The sequence below is a fragment of the Protopterus annectens genome, chromosome 13.part0 (genome assembly GCF_019279795.1).
Source record: "Protopterus annectens isolate FY-2018-M chromosome 13.part0, PAN1.0, whole genome shotgun sequence".
Classification (NCBI taxonomy): Eukaryota; Metazoa; Chordata; order Ceratodontiformes; family Protopteridae; genus Protopterus; species Protopterus annectens.
This window is the reverse complement of record NC_056747.1, coordinates 710,462,501-710,482,323: the sequence shown is the minus strand read 5'-3', so window position 1 is coordinate 710,482,323 and position 19,823 is coordinate 710,462,501. Positions and strand designations below refer to the sequence as shown.

Genomic DNA, 19,823 nt, shown 5'->3' with positions numbered 1-19,823 from the left:
GCTGATAATGATGGATAGATCTGGTTTCAAGGTAGGCTTGGAAGGAACCAAATCCCCATAAACCTGATAAAATCTTAGTTTCTCCTAAGGACAGGCTTTTCTGGAGCAAGGGTCCAGTGGCAGTTTCCATGGTACTAGCAGCTGCCACTAAGAGAGAGCTTGCAGAAAAGAGTTGGTATCCATCCCCCTAACAGGGAGTTTTAGCCATTGGACAGATTTGGAAAGCAGGCTTGCACTTCATCTGCCTTTGTGAGTAGCTTGGCTGTAGTCGACAATGGAGATGTATTTGAATTGTAAAGATATAGTTTAAATGATGGTAATTTGGAAATTGAGGTTCAGATGGATGCGGTTAGATATGGGTTGCAATGTTCAGGTTACATCAGTCTATTTAAGCTAGGAATTAATATAGACATAAGTTGCTTAATGCACGATTTAAAGGGGATCTGTAACAGGATAATTATTTACCTGTACTGTCAGTAAGTACAGTGTGAAATGGTTATGGAAATGTTATGCATGTGTTTCTGCATACTAGGAGTGGATTTGCATGTATGATCTTGGTCATATACAAAATTATTTTAAAACAATAAAATGGGGTAAAAGTTGTCATACATGCCGTGTTAGAGCAGTCCTTTTAAAGACCTGCTTTCTTGGACTTTTTATGCAGCTCTGGTGTAAAAAGATGTAAAGATACATTTTTGGTTTCCATACAGCTGTAGTCCTTCATGAAGATGTAGGATTTTATAAATTAAATTGGAATAATTTATTTGGTGACTACATACTCCTCATAATTTTAATTGTACCCTCCCAGTTGCATACATGTGCGTGCACACACACATTTAAATATTTGCTGTGATTGCCAAGACTTTACCGCAAATGTCTCTTTTTTTGAAAGCTACTGTACTCTACCTTTTTACTGGAGCATTTATCAGTATGCTAGTTGCCGGACAGAAGTGATTGTAATGAGAATTTTTCATTTTTGGTAGACTTTGCAGTGCTTTTTTTTATGGGCCTATTTTATGTTAGGTTTACAGAGCAGGATGGTGGAAAAGAAGAAAAACAGCTTTAAGGTGACTGTCCATTTAGCATTGACCACATGGGTTCTGTGTATGGTCTTTCTGCAGGTCTAATTTACATCAGAGATGTTTAACATTGTGTTCCAGGGTAACTATTCTCTGGATCTCTCTTCAGAGAAAAAAACTGCATTAAAGTAACATTTCATTCACCTTGTAGCCTATTGTATGTACCTGAAATGAAACACTCCAACCATCAAAATCCACCACAAGGAAATTTATTATCTTCTTTTTTTACGTGATGTTGAAAAAAATTGGCAGAGATGCATATACAGCAATAGAAAAAAACAAACTAGCAATTATTTTGCTAGTGTCATGCAGTTTATATTTTGACAATTTTCGTTCACTCCAACATTATACAAATTCAGTTTGTGCTTCCCCTAAATTTTACTTCTCAAACTATTCGGCATTTCCTGCTCTCACAAATCCCATTTACTTGTATGTAATTTGCTCATTCGCTTTTCTAAACATCCTACTTCGGATCTTTTATGTCATTTGCGGTGTCCAGTACTTCACTTACAATTGATTTAGATTTTGATTTCCAGTTTCTAGATTTTTTTGCAGCCACTAATATTAAATTTAGTAAGGCCTTACAATGTCTAGATAATTCAGATCCTGTATCCCTGCTTAGAAAAATCATTTCCTTAGTTGCAACCTTTGGTTTCCCCAGCATTTTGACAAAGTAAAGAATTTTAAAAATCTGCCAACTTGTACATTTCCAAGAAGCATGTTCCCAATTACTTCTGTTCCCATCACACCTCCAGCCTTTGCTATATGTCGGTTGAAAAATTCCCTGAAATCTTGGGATATAAAAATACTGATGCAAACACTTCCTAGCAAACATTTTAAATCTTCTGTACTTTGCTTCATACTTGGGAGCTGTACAGATGTCCTCCCATTGTTCCTTTATATAGTACCTTTCCATTTTCTTGTCCCAGTCCTTTCTGATATCCTCTGATTGATTCTTAGTTACCACGTGATATTTTATAAGCCCTACTAATTATCCTTTTTTAACAGCAATGTCTTTTTAGGCTAAACTAAATACACTACAAGATTCTTTTATTTAACAACCAAATGTGACTCTTGCATTATTGCTTATTTGCACTCTACACCTCTTAATATAATTCATTAAACTTTGCATTTTTTCTATATCGATAGTCATTTACATTCCATGATATATGGAGAGTAACCATTATGATAGAAAGCTGTTACACCCAGCAATTGTACACAGTAGTGCTTTTGAATGTATATTTCCAACTTTTAGATTACATGCAGACTGTTTGGCAAGTTAATCTCTTGTGTAGTTGCTTATTCTAATTTGCAGTTGAACCTGTCACACACTTTCAAGCCTTTTTGCTTTAATGAAAACACTAAAATAAAAACTAAATAGATTTTCAGTCACCCCCATCTCCATTTATCTTAAAACAACCAAACACAACTATGTTACATTTTCCAAAAAAATGTTTACCACTCCAGATAGGATAAATTGGCCAAATTTGACAGCTGCATCCACAGGCATTACCTAATCTAAAATTAAAGTTAACCATGTTAAAATACATGTTATAGCTTGTGTTCCCAGTTAAACTAATAGCTGTTCTCTTCGTATCTCTACCTCCCTCCCATATATGAAAAACAACTCTCATGCTTTCAATAAACTAACGTTTGGCCCTAAGAAAAAATGCACTGGCTACTTTTTAATAAACTAAATTGTAAATTATTATAAATGCATTAAAGTACTAGACCTGCAGGGGAGGGCAACTACTTGTATAATTTGATTACTTCCTACAGTTTAAAACTTCATTATTATTCACTCAGCCGCTTGTCAATCTTCAAATCCAAGGTATTCCTGGTTCTTCCAGTCCACTCCTGTATGTTTTTCTATCATTCAAGAATTTTTATTTGGAGTAATGGAGGATGTTTCACTGGCAAAGTCTCTGTATGGATCTTGTTAATGTAAGAAGAATGAGAACCAAGGTTTCCTTCAAGTTTGCTGGTGCACTCGTTGGCTAAACTTTTTCTTCCTTACCAAATTCTGCATCTAAAAATATTATTGATACTCCGGGGACAAATATGAAGAAAACTGGTAAAGCAGCTTTAATCTCCCACCCTTCCCATTGATGATCCTTGACTGCTGGGTTAAGCTTCTTTCTCTTCTGCCTGGTGAACAGTGTATAATTACTTTGCACAAACCCATCTGTCCTCAGTTTACAGTACTTGTCCCTTCTTTCACAGTTTTTTGTAGTTGCAATGCTCTTTTTTTCTGACATGATTCCACCCTTACAATTATAGGTCTTGGCTGTTTTCTGTCGGCAAGATTTGGAGCAAGCAAAATGTGCCCTTTCAGTTAAGAAATCCTGCTATGGAGCACTAGACCAGTTGCTTATTTGTACTGTACTTTTCTAAAATGAATGCAATCTGTTGCTTCCAGTTTCTCTGGTACACTAGAAGATTTTATTTGCATGCTCTGTCTTCTGTATCTACTTTTTAAATGGATCTTCATGATGACGTCTGATGCATAGTCAATATTTTTTTTATTGCAACCTCTGATTTTCACACCTTTATCAGTTCATCTGCTAATCATAACTTGTATGTTTCCAGCCTTTTTTCTCTGCTTATATATGCCTACAGTTATTGCACTTTAACACCTCTGAGTAAATTTAATTTATTTTCCACTAAATTAGAAATACATTTCTGAAAGCAATTTGCTTTAACAGTGCAGAAACTTGACCTGCTTTTCACTGAGCATGTACAAGAATCCTCCTAATACATGCATTTTTCTTATTTTGAGGTTGATCTCTTACTTCATGCAAATTTCTTCACTGCTAGCATCCAGACATTGTAACTAATAGCCAATAAATTTTCACAAATAAATAAATGAAACTTGCAGTTTTGCAGTTTCTACACTGAGAGAGCTCTTAAAAATGTTGATAAGTGTGCAGCAATCTTGGAATTCAAATGATATTTATTATACTACTTGATTGAGCAAAGGCTGTGGTGGTGCAGCGGCTATTGTTATTGCCTCACAGCAAGAGGTTCTCCCGTTCGATTCTAGGCTGGAGCGCCTTCTGTGTGGAGTCTGCGTGTCCTCCCTGCTATCGACTGACGTTAGACATGTAGGTAGGTGAATGGGTGTGCCTTCTTTGAAGGTTGGGTGTCAGGCTGGCAACTCGGCACCATAAAACTCCACTGCCAATCATTAGCGGACCGGAGTTCTGCTGTGGCAATCCCTAACTGGGAAAAGCCGAGAGACATGACTTGAGAATTTTCATCCAGTTTGCTACAGACTTCATCAGTTTCTAATGCAGTATGTAGCAAAACTGATGAAAGCACTCAAGTGTTATAAATTTCCTTGTGGTGGATTTTGCTGGTAGGTGTGTGCTGTGTTTAACATGCTTGGCTATCGCTGATGTTTTTGGCTTTATTTTACACGGACCTATTCATATTAAATGGCTTCTGTTAGCAGCTATATGAGCAGCTTCTGTTGGCTGACCAAGGTTAGTGCCTAGAAGAATAAGATCGAATTTAAGCTGAAATGATGTAGTTGTGAGGTGTCTGCTGATATGCACATTTTAAGTCATATTCACTGCCAAATATATACTGTTCTTTTAATCTATTTTAGGATCTGTGTTTGGAAGAAAAGCCTTTGGACACGCCAGCAGCAAAGAACAGGTCTTTCGTTGCCAGTGTTTTGGAAGCATTTACTGGACAACAAATGGTGGAAGAGACAGAAATAGCTAATGGTAGTGTCTGTTTTTCCAAATCATTTTTGCATTGTTTGATTTACCAGTCATTGTAATTAACCCAGCCATTAAGTATTTGACAAGGGGCGGATGGTGAGCGACCACTGTAATTCCTCATGTAGTGTAACTCAGTTTAGACTGGAAGGCTTGAATTTGTGAAATACCTGATAATACTAGAAAATTACAAGTTTAAGTGCTGGACTGTCTAAAGGTGTGTGTGTGTGTGTGTGTGTGTGTGTGTGTATATATATATATATATATATATCTTCCTTCCAAATAAAACACAACCTAAAACAGTACGAAAATGATTGCAATGTACATCTGTTAATTTACATTTACAATCACTGCAAACATCATGCACATACCTTAATTAAAAAAAACAAAAAAAAAACTTGAGCTGTTACTAACAAAACTGTGTTCCCTAAAAGCAAATTGCCTAAATTGTACTTTGTGGAGAGCTTTGCCCACTACACTCCCTAGCAAATATATATTAACTGTCTTAACAGTCATACAACCATGACCAAAATGAATTCACCAGTAATTAGGCTATGGTGTACACTACACGGTGGGACTGTATTATGAGTCATTTAGTTTCACCAGCAACAATTTGTGCAGGAAAATCTGCACTCAATAAGCCAATTCTTTGACTTCATGGTAACTATATATACATAGGAGTTGTTCAAATGTCAGCCTCCAGTCCTCTTGTTTGGGGGAATATGCTATTTCCGTGGTGATTATTCAGTCCCAGAATTGGAATATATAATTAGCAGGAGGTGTGGGTGGTGCAGGTGAGCATATAACAAGGATATCCTTACTGTTGCAGTTCCCAGTTTGCTGAAGACTAAGTAACTACATGGGACAGGGATTAACCCTTCAGTGTCCTTTCACTCTGCCTTGGGAGTGGCTCCAGGAGCTAAAATGGAAAGACCCTTCTACCCTAAAATTTTACTTAGGAGTACAAGTGAGGTCTCTTGATATCCTTAAAGAAATATTTAGAACTTGTTAGAATGGCAGATCTGTGGCCCTTTACAGTTGCCCCAGTATTTCAGGCATTTGTGTGTGCATCCATTGAGTTCTGATTTTCTGACATGGAAAGAAAGACTTATTGTACAAGGTCCAAGAGTCTTTAAAATACAATTATAAAATCTTATGTCAAGCTCCTTGCTAAATACATTTATGAAACCTTATGGTATGTCTGTCAGTCTGTAGTTTCTCTTGATACAGCTAGGTGTCCTAGTTGGAGTCAGCACTCTTTCCAGAGATCAGTGCATTATGGTGGACCATTTTTTTGAATAAAGGTTTACACTTTTGCCATGCCCATTAGTGTCATCAAATTTTCATGTTTAGATACCATGGAGACATCACAAGTAAGCAGAGAACATCACTAATAAAATCCCTGATGAAGCTGAGAGAAAGAGGATGTGCAAACTTACATAACTACTTTTATACGGTAGAAAAGAATGCACATGTGTGGTTATAATCTTGTTACTGGCATTGGGCATAGTGGTTCACAGATGTCTTTAGAATATGATGGGGCATTTGAAAAATGCCCTAAGCAAACCCTTTTTGGTCTTTTTTTTATAAACAAGTATTTAAAAAAATGGAGTAAAACTGAAAACTATCTATCCAGTTAAACAACCATCATCCATGCCAAGCTGTAACAGAAACTACCCAGCAAAATAGTACATTTACTCTCACAGTCAAAGCTGTAAAGCAATTTAAAAGGTGAATGGCCACCGAAAAGAATCTGACAAAGTGGAGGCAAGCAGTGGGAGTGGGGAGCAAGCTGAAGGGAGAAGAGTCATTGTCTATGTGTAGGTTGCCTTACTTAGAGGAGATGTGAAAAGTCCTACAGTCCACCATCCATTGCCTAACCACTTAGAGAAACTCTTTGAGCCTGCCAAAGTATTCTTGAAGGCCTATTTTAGAAGCACTACTAGATACGGAGGCAAACTGTCTCTTTCTCCCTCAGGAGAACATGCCCCATTTTGAGCAATTTCTTTCCCTATATTTGCCAAAAGAAGCACATGACTGAAAGGACTTTCTGAACATGGTGGGCTATGTCATCCTCATTGCTGCTGATGTCCTCTGCTCAACTCCATATGCTGGAAAATATAAGTGAACCTCCTAAACCCCTGGCGGGACAATACTGACATCCTCTGAACAGTTGTTGCCTTGGATCTAGCTGTAAAGAACAATTCAGGAGATAGGCTTACCTTGTGTGGGCCTGTCCATGGGTGCACTATAGGGTCTGTATTAGGTCACCGAAATGTTATTGTGGTGAACACCTATTCATCGACCTGTAATCAGCAAAAATCGCTTGGGTAATTCGCTGAATTTACTAAGGGCAACTAAATAGTTGGCCAAGCCCCCCCCCCCCCCCCAAGTAGGTTTGAGTCGATTATACGTTGGTCCATTGTGCTTCGGGCAACTATTTCATTGCCCTTAGTAAATTTGGTGAATTGCTGACATGATTTATGCTGATTTACAGGTCGATGAATAGCTGTTTGCTGGAATTATATTTCTGCAAACTAATCTAGACCTGCACTATACAGCATCACAATTTCAGGTGATAGGCTTACCTTGTGTGGGTCTATCAATGGATACAGAATATAGCATCAGACAGACATTGATAACATGACTTTCCTTAGGGAGCACATACTGCTCAACTGAAGGTTCAGAAAGGGTAGAATGTCATTCTTTCGGGCAAGCACATAAATGTTAATGAAATTATAGCCCTTTTCTTTGCCCTGAGAACTGTTGATAGTATGATGCATGGGCCCATGGAGGTATCGGCAGGCTTGCATCTGTACCCAGTTTGCTGAGTCAGCATGATAGTTTTGGACCTGGCTTCACAAGACTTGCATCCTCTAGCCAGATGTATCCCTTCAGTGAAGAACTCAGTCGGATCAGCTCAGAAGGTCATGCTGTGGAGAAATGAATGAGTCTATTGGGCGAAGGAAGGGGAAGCATCTGGCCAATCCTGTGGACTAAAAAAAAAAAAAAAACTTTTGCAAAACAAAACTGAGTCAAGGTCTCTTTGTTGCCTTGGTAATGAGTTTGTTCTGGTAAGGGCGACCCCTCAGGAGGGTTAAGATGGAACTCTGTCTTACTGTACAGAGGATGGCTCCTCTCATCAGGTATAGAAATTGTGTTAACTATAACAGACCTAGAAGATCAGGCCCATCCTTCATAACATACCCACTGTCTTTCCCCCTTCTTTCATCTGACATGTTGCTGGAGATTTACACTTCACATGTGTCATGCGGTGAAACCAGGAGAGATGATGAGAAAGCACCACAGTGCATTAATGGGTGGATTGAGAGAATGAAGTAGCCTGGGAAAGTTTTTTTTTTTTTTGCTTTCCTGAGCATAGTTGTTGAGCTAAGGTGTCATCCAGCTCCATATTAGGACCTGGCTGTATGAACCCTTTCATCCAACCCGTCCTTTCAGCTGAAGTCTCACAGGACCCATCAAGTAAGGGTATTCTGTGTTAGATGATGTAACGGATACATTCTGAGTGTATCAAGTGATCTGATGATTGTCACTGTCATTCTTCCTCACCCTGTGGGTCTCAGATCTGATTCTGCCATTTTCCAAGCTGAAATATCAAAGCTTGAGCACCTCCCATACTCATAACACATCATTCCCCCAGCCTGCCTCAGATCTCATTTGCCACTCATGGAGTAGGCTTCAAGGTTTCGTCACTCCAAAGCTCCTCTGGTGTTTGCATAATTCTCTTTTCGGAAGTGTGAGTTATTAGCATTTAGCTTCTTATTGTTAATTCTTTCCTACCTGACTATTGCTATCATAGTTTTTCCTTTTTTTTTTTTGTTCCTGTGTGTTAATCTGGTTTCTGTCCACCTTAACCCTTCCCACCTTCTCTGTCTTTTTTGTTCCAATTCTGGAGCAAAAAAAGTCTCTCTCCTTTGCTTGGTTGTGATGGCAGAGCCCATATCTAATTCCAAAATGGACAAGACCTTATGTCTCAAGTTGAGCACTTCCTAGGTCCCACTCATTTGGATAGCTTGTGTGCCATCTGTTCAGCTTTTCATCTGCATGCTTTGGCGGATCAGAGGAATAAGTTGATTCTTAAGGGTTTGCTTCCTTTTTCCTCCTCTTCTGCTGTTTGATCTGAAGTAGTTAACTTCATTTTATCTGCAACCTGTAGGTATTCGGATCCATATCAGATCCAAGCCAGCAACTTTTTTCTAGCATGTGCTCCAAGCTCCTCCCCTACCCATAATGCACTACCATCTCCTACCTTCCCCCAGATCTTGTTTGCCGCTCTAGTAGTGTGCATCGTGGTCTCCTTCGCTTTGAGCTCAGGGATAGTAAGTTTTATTAATACTTAGTCTCTTTGTGTGTCTGAGTTGATTGTTTCCCTTTCTTCCCACTAGTATATCGCTTGTTCGTCGGTTAGTCAAAAAAAAAAAAAGTTTTTGTTGTAAAACTCGGTAGAGTAGTTAGGCCTGCCCTTCCTCTACATGTGTTTTGTGTGTGGTGATTTAGTAGGTAGTGGTTTTTGGTGCAGGACCATGGCTGATCAGCCAAAATCTGTGTTTAAGAAATGCACAGTGTGTGGCCATCAGCTCTCCCCGGCTGATGGGTCACACTGTGTGTTATTTGTTTGGGAGTGTCACATTTGTCAACACAATGTGCTATCTGCACTGGGTTCAATCCTAGAGACCTCAGGGATTGGAAGGCCAAATTAGTAGCTAAAGGCCTTCTCCCCACATCCATGCTGGAATCTGCCACAGCCTCGGTATCTAGTACTCAACCTTCCACCCAGACAGGGACTAAAACTCCCTCTTCTTCTGGTTCTGGGTCAAGTAAGGAAAAAGCTACAGTCAGTGCAGCTGACAAGGACAGAGAAAGGCGCAAGGAGGATAGGGGCAAGAAAAGGGACATACCTCGCAAGAGATCCCCGGACAGGGAGCTCTTCCTTAGTCCCCCTTCTAAGTCCATGAGGTCAGTTTCTCCACGGCTTTGGTCTCCTTGTTTTTCACCAGAACCATTGGGACCTTCGGATCCGAGGCCTTCCTTCCCCTCATTGCGCAAACCGGCCAGATCTGAGTCGATGGCTTCTTCGCGATCGACTCGGAGCTTATCAGACTTAGACATGGACAGGATGATGCGGAGATTCATTCAGACCCAAATACAGATGGGAGTCTTGCCATGCCCCTCTCTCTCTCTGGAGGAGGGGACCTCCATGCCCTGTTTCTGCCCATCTTTCCTTCCCTGATCTGTGCTTCTGCTTCGGGGCTCTTGGATCCGAGGATTTTCAGAGCTGGTAGCTTGGCGTCGATGTTTCCCCCAACCTAGACTCTGGCTGTTACCTTGAGTTCCTCGGATCCGACTAGTTGGGATCTGAGTGACTCTCTAAGCCACAGACAGGGAGTTGGACCCAAGGGAATGGATTCTTTGGCTCCGCCTTTTTCGGATCTGACCTATTTACTTGGACCTCAGGCTACCCTTGCTTCGGCTCCGGTCACTGCTTCAGATCCAGGGAGGGAATCTTCCTTGCTGGGTGCCAAGGAGGTGCGTTCTCCTTCGGCCTTCGAAGTGGAGAGGGTTCTCTCCCAGGGTTTGAGACCCCAGCCCATCCCCTCAGATTCCAGCCAGACACCCCTGAATTTGGCGACGACTCCCTTCATCCTATCTCAGAGACAGCCCATGCCAGAGGATCCCCAGGTTATTTCACTTGAGGAACCCCTGCGGCTCACGAGTCCTCTTCTGAGAGTCCCACTGAAGAGGGTCACTGTAAGCGCAAGTGCAAAAGGAGGCACTTGGACTCCCCCTGAGTCCCTCACTATGGACACTGACTTAGATGAAGGAGAAGGTTCCCCCAAGTCACCTCCCAAAGACGACGTCTCCTTCAGAAAAATCATGGAGATCCTCCTTCAGAGGGGGAGGTTGGTCAGCCCCAAAACCTTCTGGGGGATGAGTCAGTGTTCCTGGAGGCCTTTGGCACGGGTCCATCTACTTCCTGGATGTCCCCACCAGCGGACCCCTTGGTTGGACCTTATCACCACACGGGTATGGAAGGAGCCTGACACCATAGAGCCCATCCCCAAACACCCCAACAAAATTTTATTATCCCTTCTGACAGAAAACCTTGGTCAAAAGGAGTCCCAGTTGACGCTATGTTGGTTGCAGCAGCCACCAAGAAGGAACTAGCATAGGAGAGTTCCTCAGTCCACCCTTCAGACAAGGAGTCCAGGTCGGTGGATAGGTTTGGAAAGCGTTTATTCCTCAGCGACCTTTTCAATCCGTGCGCTGAACTATTTGGCACGTGATCCGGCTTCAGCGAGATCTTGCATCGGAGTTCGCTGAGTCGCCCCCAGAATCTTTATTGCAGCAGGACAAACAGTTGTTCTCTGCGAAAATGTCAACTCTGAAGTCAGTCTCAAACACGTCTATGCGGCTCCTTTCCCATGCCACGGAAGGAGCAGCTAGGGTGGCTGGGACAGGCATAGCCATGAGGTGTCATGCCTGGCTCAGGTTGTTTCAGTTCACGGACCTTTTCAAGGCATCGTTTATTAACGCTCCCTACGATGGTTCTTCCCTTTTCGGGAAGACAGTACGTGACACACTTGTCCAGAGTGAAAAGGACAGGAAGACTGTCTGTCATCAGGATCCGCTTTTCTAACCCTCAGCGGTCCTTCTCTAGGAATCAGAGGGCAAAAGAAGTTGTGGTTCTGAAAATCTCAGTTTTCCTGGGATTTTTCAGGACAACTATTCCCCCAGAGGCAGAGGGGGGGACAAGATCGACGCCGACCCAGAGGTAGAGCGGGTCCCAGGAAGTTTGGGTCTAGGGAACCTTTTCCTGATGGACCCAGTCAGCAGCCCTGAGGGGTTGCCCAGCTCTCCTACTCTAGAGGCAGTCGGGGAAGATTGTCCTTACACCCAGAGGCATGGGAGTCCATTATGACAGATCGCTGGGTGTTACAGATTATATCCAGAGGTTACACTATCCCATTTGTTGCCCCTCCAAATATTCCAAAACGCCTCCCGGATGTTGCACCCCCTCACAGGGAGGCTGCAGCTCCAGAGGTTTCAAAGTTGCTTCTCAAACGAGCCATTGAGTAGGTCCCCCTCGACCAGTCCGGATCAGGAAACTACTCCAGGTTCTTTTTAGTGCCAAAAAAGACTGGGGACCTCAGGCCCATTCTAGACCTGTCAACTTTGAACCTGTCTATAGCCAAACAGAAATTCCGGATGGTCACCCTACAGTCCATTCTACCTTATCTCCGAGAGTGCGACTGGATGTGCTCGTTAGACCTCCAGGATGCCTACTACCACATCAAGATCCACAGAAGCTCCAGGAGTTTTCTGCGCTTCTGGCTGGGAGCCAGTCATTTTCAGTTCAGAGCCCTACCCTTCTGTCTCACCACCGCCCCCAGAGTGTTCACCAAGGTAATGACAGTTGTAGCGGCTCACCTGAGGCTTCAGGGTATTCAGGTATTTCCTTACCTGGATGACTGGCTCTTTGCTGCGCCCAACAAGTGTCTGCTTTGTCTAGCCCGAGACTACTTCATTCAGTTGGCAGATCTATTGGGGATTAGTCAATGTTCAGAAATCCCAGTTGCAACCAGTACAAGTTTTAGACTTCATTGGGGCATGTTTAGACACCTTGCAGATGAAAGTATTCTTAACTCCAGACAGGATCTTACACCTCAGGTGCCACATAGCTCAGATAGCGAACTTCAAGTCTCCAAAGGCGAGCGAGGTTCTCCGGGCACTGGGCTCCATGGCTGCCTCCATATCTATTCTCCCTTGTGCGCGCCTTCATATGTGGGGTTTTCAATGGACTCTGGCTGTTCAATGGTCTTGGCTAGACCTGCCCATGGAATTTCCGATCAGGAGCAGTCACGTCTGCAGGACATCCCTTCTTTGGTTAAATTCACCGGAGATATTAGAAGGATGCCACTTCACGTCATCTCCAGTCCAAGCCACACTGACCACAGACGCCTCCCAACTCGGGTGGGGGGGGGCACTGTTTGGGAAGGACAGTCCAAGGCACGTGGTCCCAGTCCGAGACCAAGTTGCACATAAATGTTCTAGAGATGAGGGCAATGCTTTTAGTGTTGGAAGCCTTTCACACTGTCCTTCCTCTCGGATTGATTACAATTCAGTCAGACATGTTGGTTTTCTGGTATATCAGCAAGCAGGGGGGGAACCAGATCCTATCCTCTGTCACGAGGCCATGAGAGTGTGGGAATGGGCGATCTCCACTAGTCAGTTTCTGATAGCAACGGACATCCCGGGGTGCTCCAACATTTTAGCAGACAGATTGAGTCGGGCTATTCTGATGCAGTACGAGTGCTCTCTGAAACAGTAGCGGAGGAGATATTCCTTGCATGGGGTCAGCCTTGCTGCGATCTCTTTGCATCTCCTTCCATCGGGAAGTGCAGTGAGTTCTTCGCTCCTATTCCCTCACCAGGGGGAAGCCCCCAGAGACGCTCTAGTCCATGCTTGGCCCCCCTGGGCTTCTATATGCTTACCCACCATTGCCACCCATTCCAAAGTTTCTTCAGAAAGCTTGCTGACTGCGGTACAAAGTTATCCTCATTGTCCTGTTCTGGCCTCGTCAGGTTTGGTTCCCTTTCCTTTGGTCTCATGTCTTAGCTCCTTTGTGGGTTCTGGTTCCCTGCCCAGATCTAATCACCCATCCTTCGGGTGTCCGTCTGCCTGACCTGGGCAGCCTCAAGCTGACAGCTTGGTTGCTCCAGTTCCGTTGATTGCCAGGACACCCGGTCTTTCATCCCCTGTAAAATCCATTCTGGTGGCTTCTCTTAAAGATTCCACTAGGAAACTTTATCGCAGTAAATGGAAACGTTTTTTCCATTTGGGCCTCACAGAGAAACCTAGATCCCTTTACAGCCCCTGTTCCAGTGGTATTGGATTTCTTGTCTGGCATTTTTCAGCAAGGTGTGCTAGCTCCTCCACAGTAAAAGTACAATTGGCACCCATTTCTAATTTTCATGTTGAAGACAACATTGCCTTAGCCTCTTCTAGGCTGTGTAAGGCCTTTCTTACAGGCAGTTTTCTGTTGTGCCCTCCTGTCAAGGATTTAGTGCCCCCTTGGGACCTTACCTTTGTCCTACAGGCATTGGTGGCTCCTCCATTCGAACCTGCAGCTTCAGTGGATTTAAAATTTTTATCCTGGAAGACAGCTTTCCTAATCACCATTACATCTGCTAGGAGGGTTTCTGAGCTTCAAGCTCTGTCTGCCATGCCTCCTTATTTGATCTTCCATAAGGATAGGGTCTCTCTCCATACTAATCCTTCCTTCTTACCCAAAGTGGCATCTGAAGCAAACATAAACCAGTCTATTAATCTGCCTGTTTTCTTTCCTAACTTCCAAAATAAGGGTGAATACAAACTTCATTTGTTAGATGTTCATAGACAACTTTGCTTCTATCTTCATTGAACAAAATCATTCCGCAAGACTGACCAGTTGTTTTCCTTTTCCAAAGCCTTTCTGGAAAAGACTATTTCTAAGGTTTCTTTGGCCAGATGGATCACTCTTTGCATTTCGCATTGTCTACAAAGCAAAAGGTTTATCTCCTCCTGGTATTGTTAAAGCTCACTCTACCAGGTCCATGACGACTTCTGATGCTTTTTGGTCTAGGGTTCCTTTGGACGGCATTTGTGCAGCAGCGACCTGGGCCAATTCACATACCTTCATTTCCCATTACAAATTAGATCTGATTTATAGGGATAGAGCATCCTTTGGCTCTGCGGTGCTTAGGAATATCCTTCCATAAGGACCTCCCAGGATTGGAGTAGCTGGGGACTCTGTCCCACAGGTTGCAGATAAAATGAAGTTAACTACTTCAGATAAAGAAGTTATGTACTCACCATAACGTTCAATCTGAGTAGTTATACTTCATTTTTTGCAACCTTCCCTCCCTCCTTTCCCCAGACTTTGTCCTGTCTATACAGGTTTGGTTCATTGGGCTGAGTTGCTTATGTATTTATTTGCAGCAAACTCGATCTGAGGGAAGGTAGGAGATGGTAGTGCATTATGGGTAGAGGAGGAGCTCAGAGCTTGGAGCAGATGCTAGAAAAAAGTTGCTGGCTCTGATCCAATACGCATCCGAATACCCACAGGTTGCAGAAAAATGAAGTATAACTACTCAGATGGAACGTTATGGTGAGTACATAACTTCTTTTTCTACGTCAGGGGTTCAACTCCCCCCCCCCCCTTCCCAAGAAGCATAAGGAGACCCAAGAAATGTTCCCTGGATAGGTGTTCTGCTTCAGATCCGATTGAAAAGTTGCCAAAGTTCTTGGATCTGACTTCTTCGAGGCTGCCTCTCTCCACCTTGTCCTCCTCAACCTCGAGCTCCACTTGCCAGCTCAGAGCAGAATCCATAGGTGCAGAGGTTTTCCTGCCAGATCTTTCACAAGAAACTGTAGAGACCACCAGCTTCAACTACTTTGTCCATGAGATCCTCCTGTAGTTTATCAGAGAACAGTGTGGCTAGACTGATGCAGCAGTTTCTTCATGCACTGGTTCAGATGGGCATTTTGCCATCTCCATCCCATTACTGATTCCGTGAGCAGAATTTCCCTCTACTATCCTTCTCCAGTTTGACCTTTGGGTTCGGAGCCTGGTGGAGCGTTGGTCCCAAATCCAAGACTGAGCTGATAGTGGTCATCACTTCATCTCCGATGACCTCCCCAACCTGTTTGGCTCCAACTGTGGCTTTGCCTAGCATGTCTTGGAGCCATAGCCTTGACATCGAATCTGGGGGGGGGGGCCTTACATCGACTCTGAAGTTTTCTAAGCTATCACTTCCCCCTTGGAGCCTCAGCATTCAACAGCTTTGCTCTGACTCTCCTTTCAAGTGCTCAGGAGGCATCCATTCTGTTGGCTATGGCTGCAGAGGGAAGAAGCTCTGGTATTGCAAGTCCCTCTGCCTTCAAAGTGGTGGAGAAGGTTCTCTCTCATCCTAAGAGAGCCTTAGTTCTTTCTCCCTCAGCACTGCTCCCCGCCCCAATGGATCCTATGTCTGAGGCTTCTTGTGTACCATGGGGACAGCCAGTCCTGGGAAGCCTGCACCCCGTCCCTTCAGTGGAACCCCAGTTTTCTTCCAGCACTTCCCCAGAGCATCCCACTGAGGAGGTTCCTCTAAAGAGACTGTGTAAAAGGAGGCACCTGGATTCCTACTGGAATCCTTCACTTCTGACACTAATTTCAAGGAAGGGGAGGGGTCCCCAAGATTTCCACCTGAGGATGTATCCTTTGTGGACATTCTAGAGGTACTTTGCTAAAGAGGTGGTTGGTCTGCCCAAAATCCCATCCTAGAGGAAACAGTGCTGTTGGAGACTTTCGGGTCCAGCCCACCTACATCCAGTGAGTTTAAAGTTCTCTTTTTTTGTCTGTTACCTCTCTACCTACCTTCACTCATTGTGTTTAGTAGAGTTATACTTGTACTGGTAGGCGTAATTTGAGTTTTCTGTCTGTCATAGTCTTCTTCCATCCTTTCCACATTTGCTGTTTCTATTTAAAAAAAAAAAGTCTTATGTCCGAACCTAAGTCAGACAGGGCTGATAAGCTCTTAGGATTTAAGAAGTGCAAGTCCTGTGGGCACAAGATTCCCTTTTCTGATGCCAACAGGGAAGGACATCTGTTACTTAGGACCTTCTCACATGAGCAGTGATTGTTCTATTTGTGCGGGTTTTCACCCGCGAGCTATAGCTGATTGCCACAAATTGATTATTAAGGAGTTATTGCCTACTTCTTTCCTTTCTTTTCCTTCTTCAGGGGCTCGATCCCCCTCCAAGAAGCAGAGAGACCCGGGAATCAAGGAAACGTTCTCCCAAACGGTCTCCATCTTCTCAGCTAGAGCCTGCAAAAAAGGCGCCAAAATCTTCTGAACTGAAGGATTCGAAACCTTCTCCTTTGGTTCAGACAGTCGACTTTCTGCCCCAGACCTCAGTTTCTAGTTCGGGCCTGATTGTCTCAGTTCAGAGATCTCCACTACAGTAGACTTCTCTAAAAAGGACTTCCCAGACCTGCTTCCACATCATTCTCCATCAGGTCTTCTCAGACCCTATCGGATAAGGATGTTGGTATATTGATGACGCAATTTCTCGCAGCTCAGATTAAGATGGGGATTTTGCTTGCTCCATCCCCCTTTGGATCTTTGAGGCTTTCCCCAATCCATCCTGTGCCTCCTGCTCTAATCCAACCCTTCATTTCGGAGTCATTGGTTCCTTTGGTTTTGTGAACTGAGGTGTCCGAGCCAATAGACATCACCACTTTGCCTCCAAATATTTCTCCGATGCAGTTGGTGCTGACAGTGTCTGTTCCAAGTGCGTCTCAGAACCATAGCCTTGATGTCTGCTCTGGGGGGTGACTTCAACTTCAAAGTTTTCAGAGTTGTCTCTTCTTCCCCTTGGGCCATCAGTGTTCGACAGCTGGGCACCGACTCCCCCTTCAGAGCGGGAGGCTTGGGGCCTGTTAGGAGTATCCTGTCCAGTGGTCTCAGCCATGGGGGAACTGACCTCTGGCATTCAGAGCCCTTCTACCTTCGAAACAGTGGAGCGGGTCCTCTCCCTGTCTCCACTGGATCCGTCTCTGAGGCCTGTCTTCTACCAGATGAGTATCCGATCCCAGGAAGTCTCCAGACTGTCTCATCTGTGGACCCCAGATATCTTCCAACACCTCCCCGGAGCATTCCATCAAGGAGGTTCCTCGGAAGAGACCGCAAGAGGATGCACATGAATTCTCCGCAGGAATCTGTCACCACTGATACTGATTTCAAGGAGGGGTCTGGTTGGCAAGATCTCCACCAGGTGATGTCTCCTTTGGAGACATCTTAGAAATCCTCCAGCAAGGAGTGGATGGTCTCCCCAAAACCCCTACCTAGAGGAATCCGTACTGTTTGAGGCATTTGGGTCCAGTCTGTCTACATCCTGGGTGTCTATTTCTGCAGACCCACTCATCGAGCTGCTGTCTTCTAAGGCATGGAAGGAAGTGGACACAGTAGAGGCCATACTCAAGTGTGCAGACAAAATCTTGATTGCAACCCAGGACAAAGCTTTCTGGACCAAGGGTATTCCGGTCGATGCCGTGGTTGTTGCAGCAGACACCAAAGAAGAGCTGGCTCAAAAGTGCTCCTCTGTCCACCCCCCTAACACGGAGTCGCAGGCTTTAGACAGGTTTGGCAAAAGAGTTTACACTTCAGCCACTTTCACTTAGAGAGCGCTAAACTACCTGTTCCATTTTATGAGGCTACAGGGGGAGTTGTTCAAGTAACTCTCTAGCTCTGCCCTGGAGTCCATGTCTATAGAGGATCAGAAGGTCTTTGCTTCCAGAATGGCCACCCTCCAGTCACTCTCTAATGCGTCCATGAAGCTGAATCCTACGCAGCGGATGGTACCTCAAGGGTTTGCCAGTTCCAGCATTGCCAGGAATCTTGCCTGGATGAGGCTATGTGACTTTGTGTAACCTTTTAAGGTGTCCTTTGTCAATGTGCCTTTTGACAGATCAACATCATTTGTTCCCACTGTTCGAGAGACTTCCACAGCAAAAAAGATGGGAAGAACCCTGTCTGCCGTCGGGATCCGCTTTTTTTATTCCACAAAGGACCTTCTCCAGGAACCAGCGTAGGAGTAAAAAAATGTGGTTCAAGAAATCTTAAGGTCCTTTTCAGGGTTGTCTGGGAGGGGAAAATAACCAGAATGGTAGATGCCACCCATGCAGCTAAGGGGAGGTCTGCAGAACCAAGGGTCTTGTGAGTCCTTTTCGGACAGACCCTTCCAGTGCTCCTGTGTGGTTGCCGGACTGCCTTACTCTGGAGGCATTCCGGGGGGTGCTTTTCCTTGCACTCTAAAGCCTGGGAAGGCATAACAAATGATTGATGGATGCTAAGGACCGTATCCAGAAGATATTCCATTCCCTTTTTAGAGACACCAAGACAGAAGTCTATCCTCCCCAATGTACCACCCAGAGGGAGGACACAGCTGTAGGAATAGTAAAATTGCTGGAAAAGAGCCATCCAGGAGGCCCCCCTCCCAGTCAAGTTGGATCAGGTTTTTCCTTAAAGTTCTTTTTAGTAACCAAAAAGACGGGGGACCTGAGGCCAATTCTGGACCTGAGATCACTGAACAAATTGGTAAAGAACATGAAGTTCAGGATTGTTACAGTTCAGTCCATCCTACCTCTGTTGAGGATGATTGATTGGATGTGCTCAGACCTGAAGGATGCATACTACCACATCAAGATGGACAGGCGCTCCAGAAGGTTTCTTCATTTCAGGCTGTGAACCAGTCATTTTCAATTCAGATCACTCCTGTTTGGTCTTACCACAGCCCCCAGGATGTTCACCAAATGCTTGGCAGTGGTTACTCATCTCAGACTGCAAGGATTCCAGATATTTCCCTATCTGGATGACTGGCTCTTGACTGCTCCAACCAGGCATTATCTTATTCACGCCAGAGATTACCATTTACAGCTGGCCCCACACCGTGGCATAACTCTCAATTTGGAGAAATCCCAGATGGAACCAGTTCAAGTGATACATTTCATAGGGGCGCAATTAGACGCAACAGTTTCTCAAGCTTATTTCACAGTGGATCGAGTTTCAAGCCTATGTCTACACATCAGACAAATTCTAACCATACCAAATACTCCAGTGAGTTTGTTTCTCAGAGCTCTCTGTCTTATGGTGGCCATGATACCCCTTTTACCCACAGCGTGTCTTCCCATGAGAATCTTACAATGGACGTTAGCGGATCAGTGGTCCTTGCGCAGAAATCCTCTAAGCCTTCCCTTCAGACTTTCCCAAGTATGCAAAGAATCTCTTCTATGGTGGCTTCACACTGCAGACGTTACTGTAGGACGACCCTTCATTCTTCCTTCTCCAAATGCCACGTTGACCATGGATGCCTCCCAGACGGGGGGGCATTGTCTAGGTCAGCCGATTCAAGGCATGTGAATGCCCCCAAGAGACCAACTTCCACATCAATCTCCTAGGGATGAGAGCAGTTCTTT

The 19,823-nt window shown here is 44.2% G+C and overlaps 1 protein-coding gene across 1 annotated transcript in view; it reads left to right on the top strand.

Moving 5' to 3' along the window:
- Positions 1-19,823, top strand: part of SPAG5 (sperm associated antigen 5) — a 958,852-nt gene that overhangs the window by 143,345 nt on the left and 795,684 nt on the right. The window contains exon 5 of the mRNA XM_044054398.1: positions 4,690-4,810. Coding sequence (XP_043910333.1) covers positions 4,690-4,810 — 121 coding nt within the window. The remainder of the gene's footprint in view (positions 1-4,689; positions 4,811-19,823) is intronic.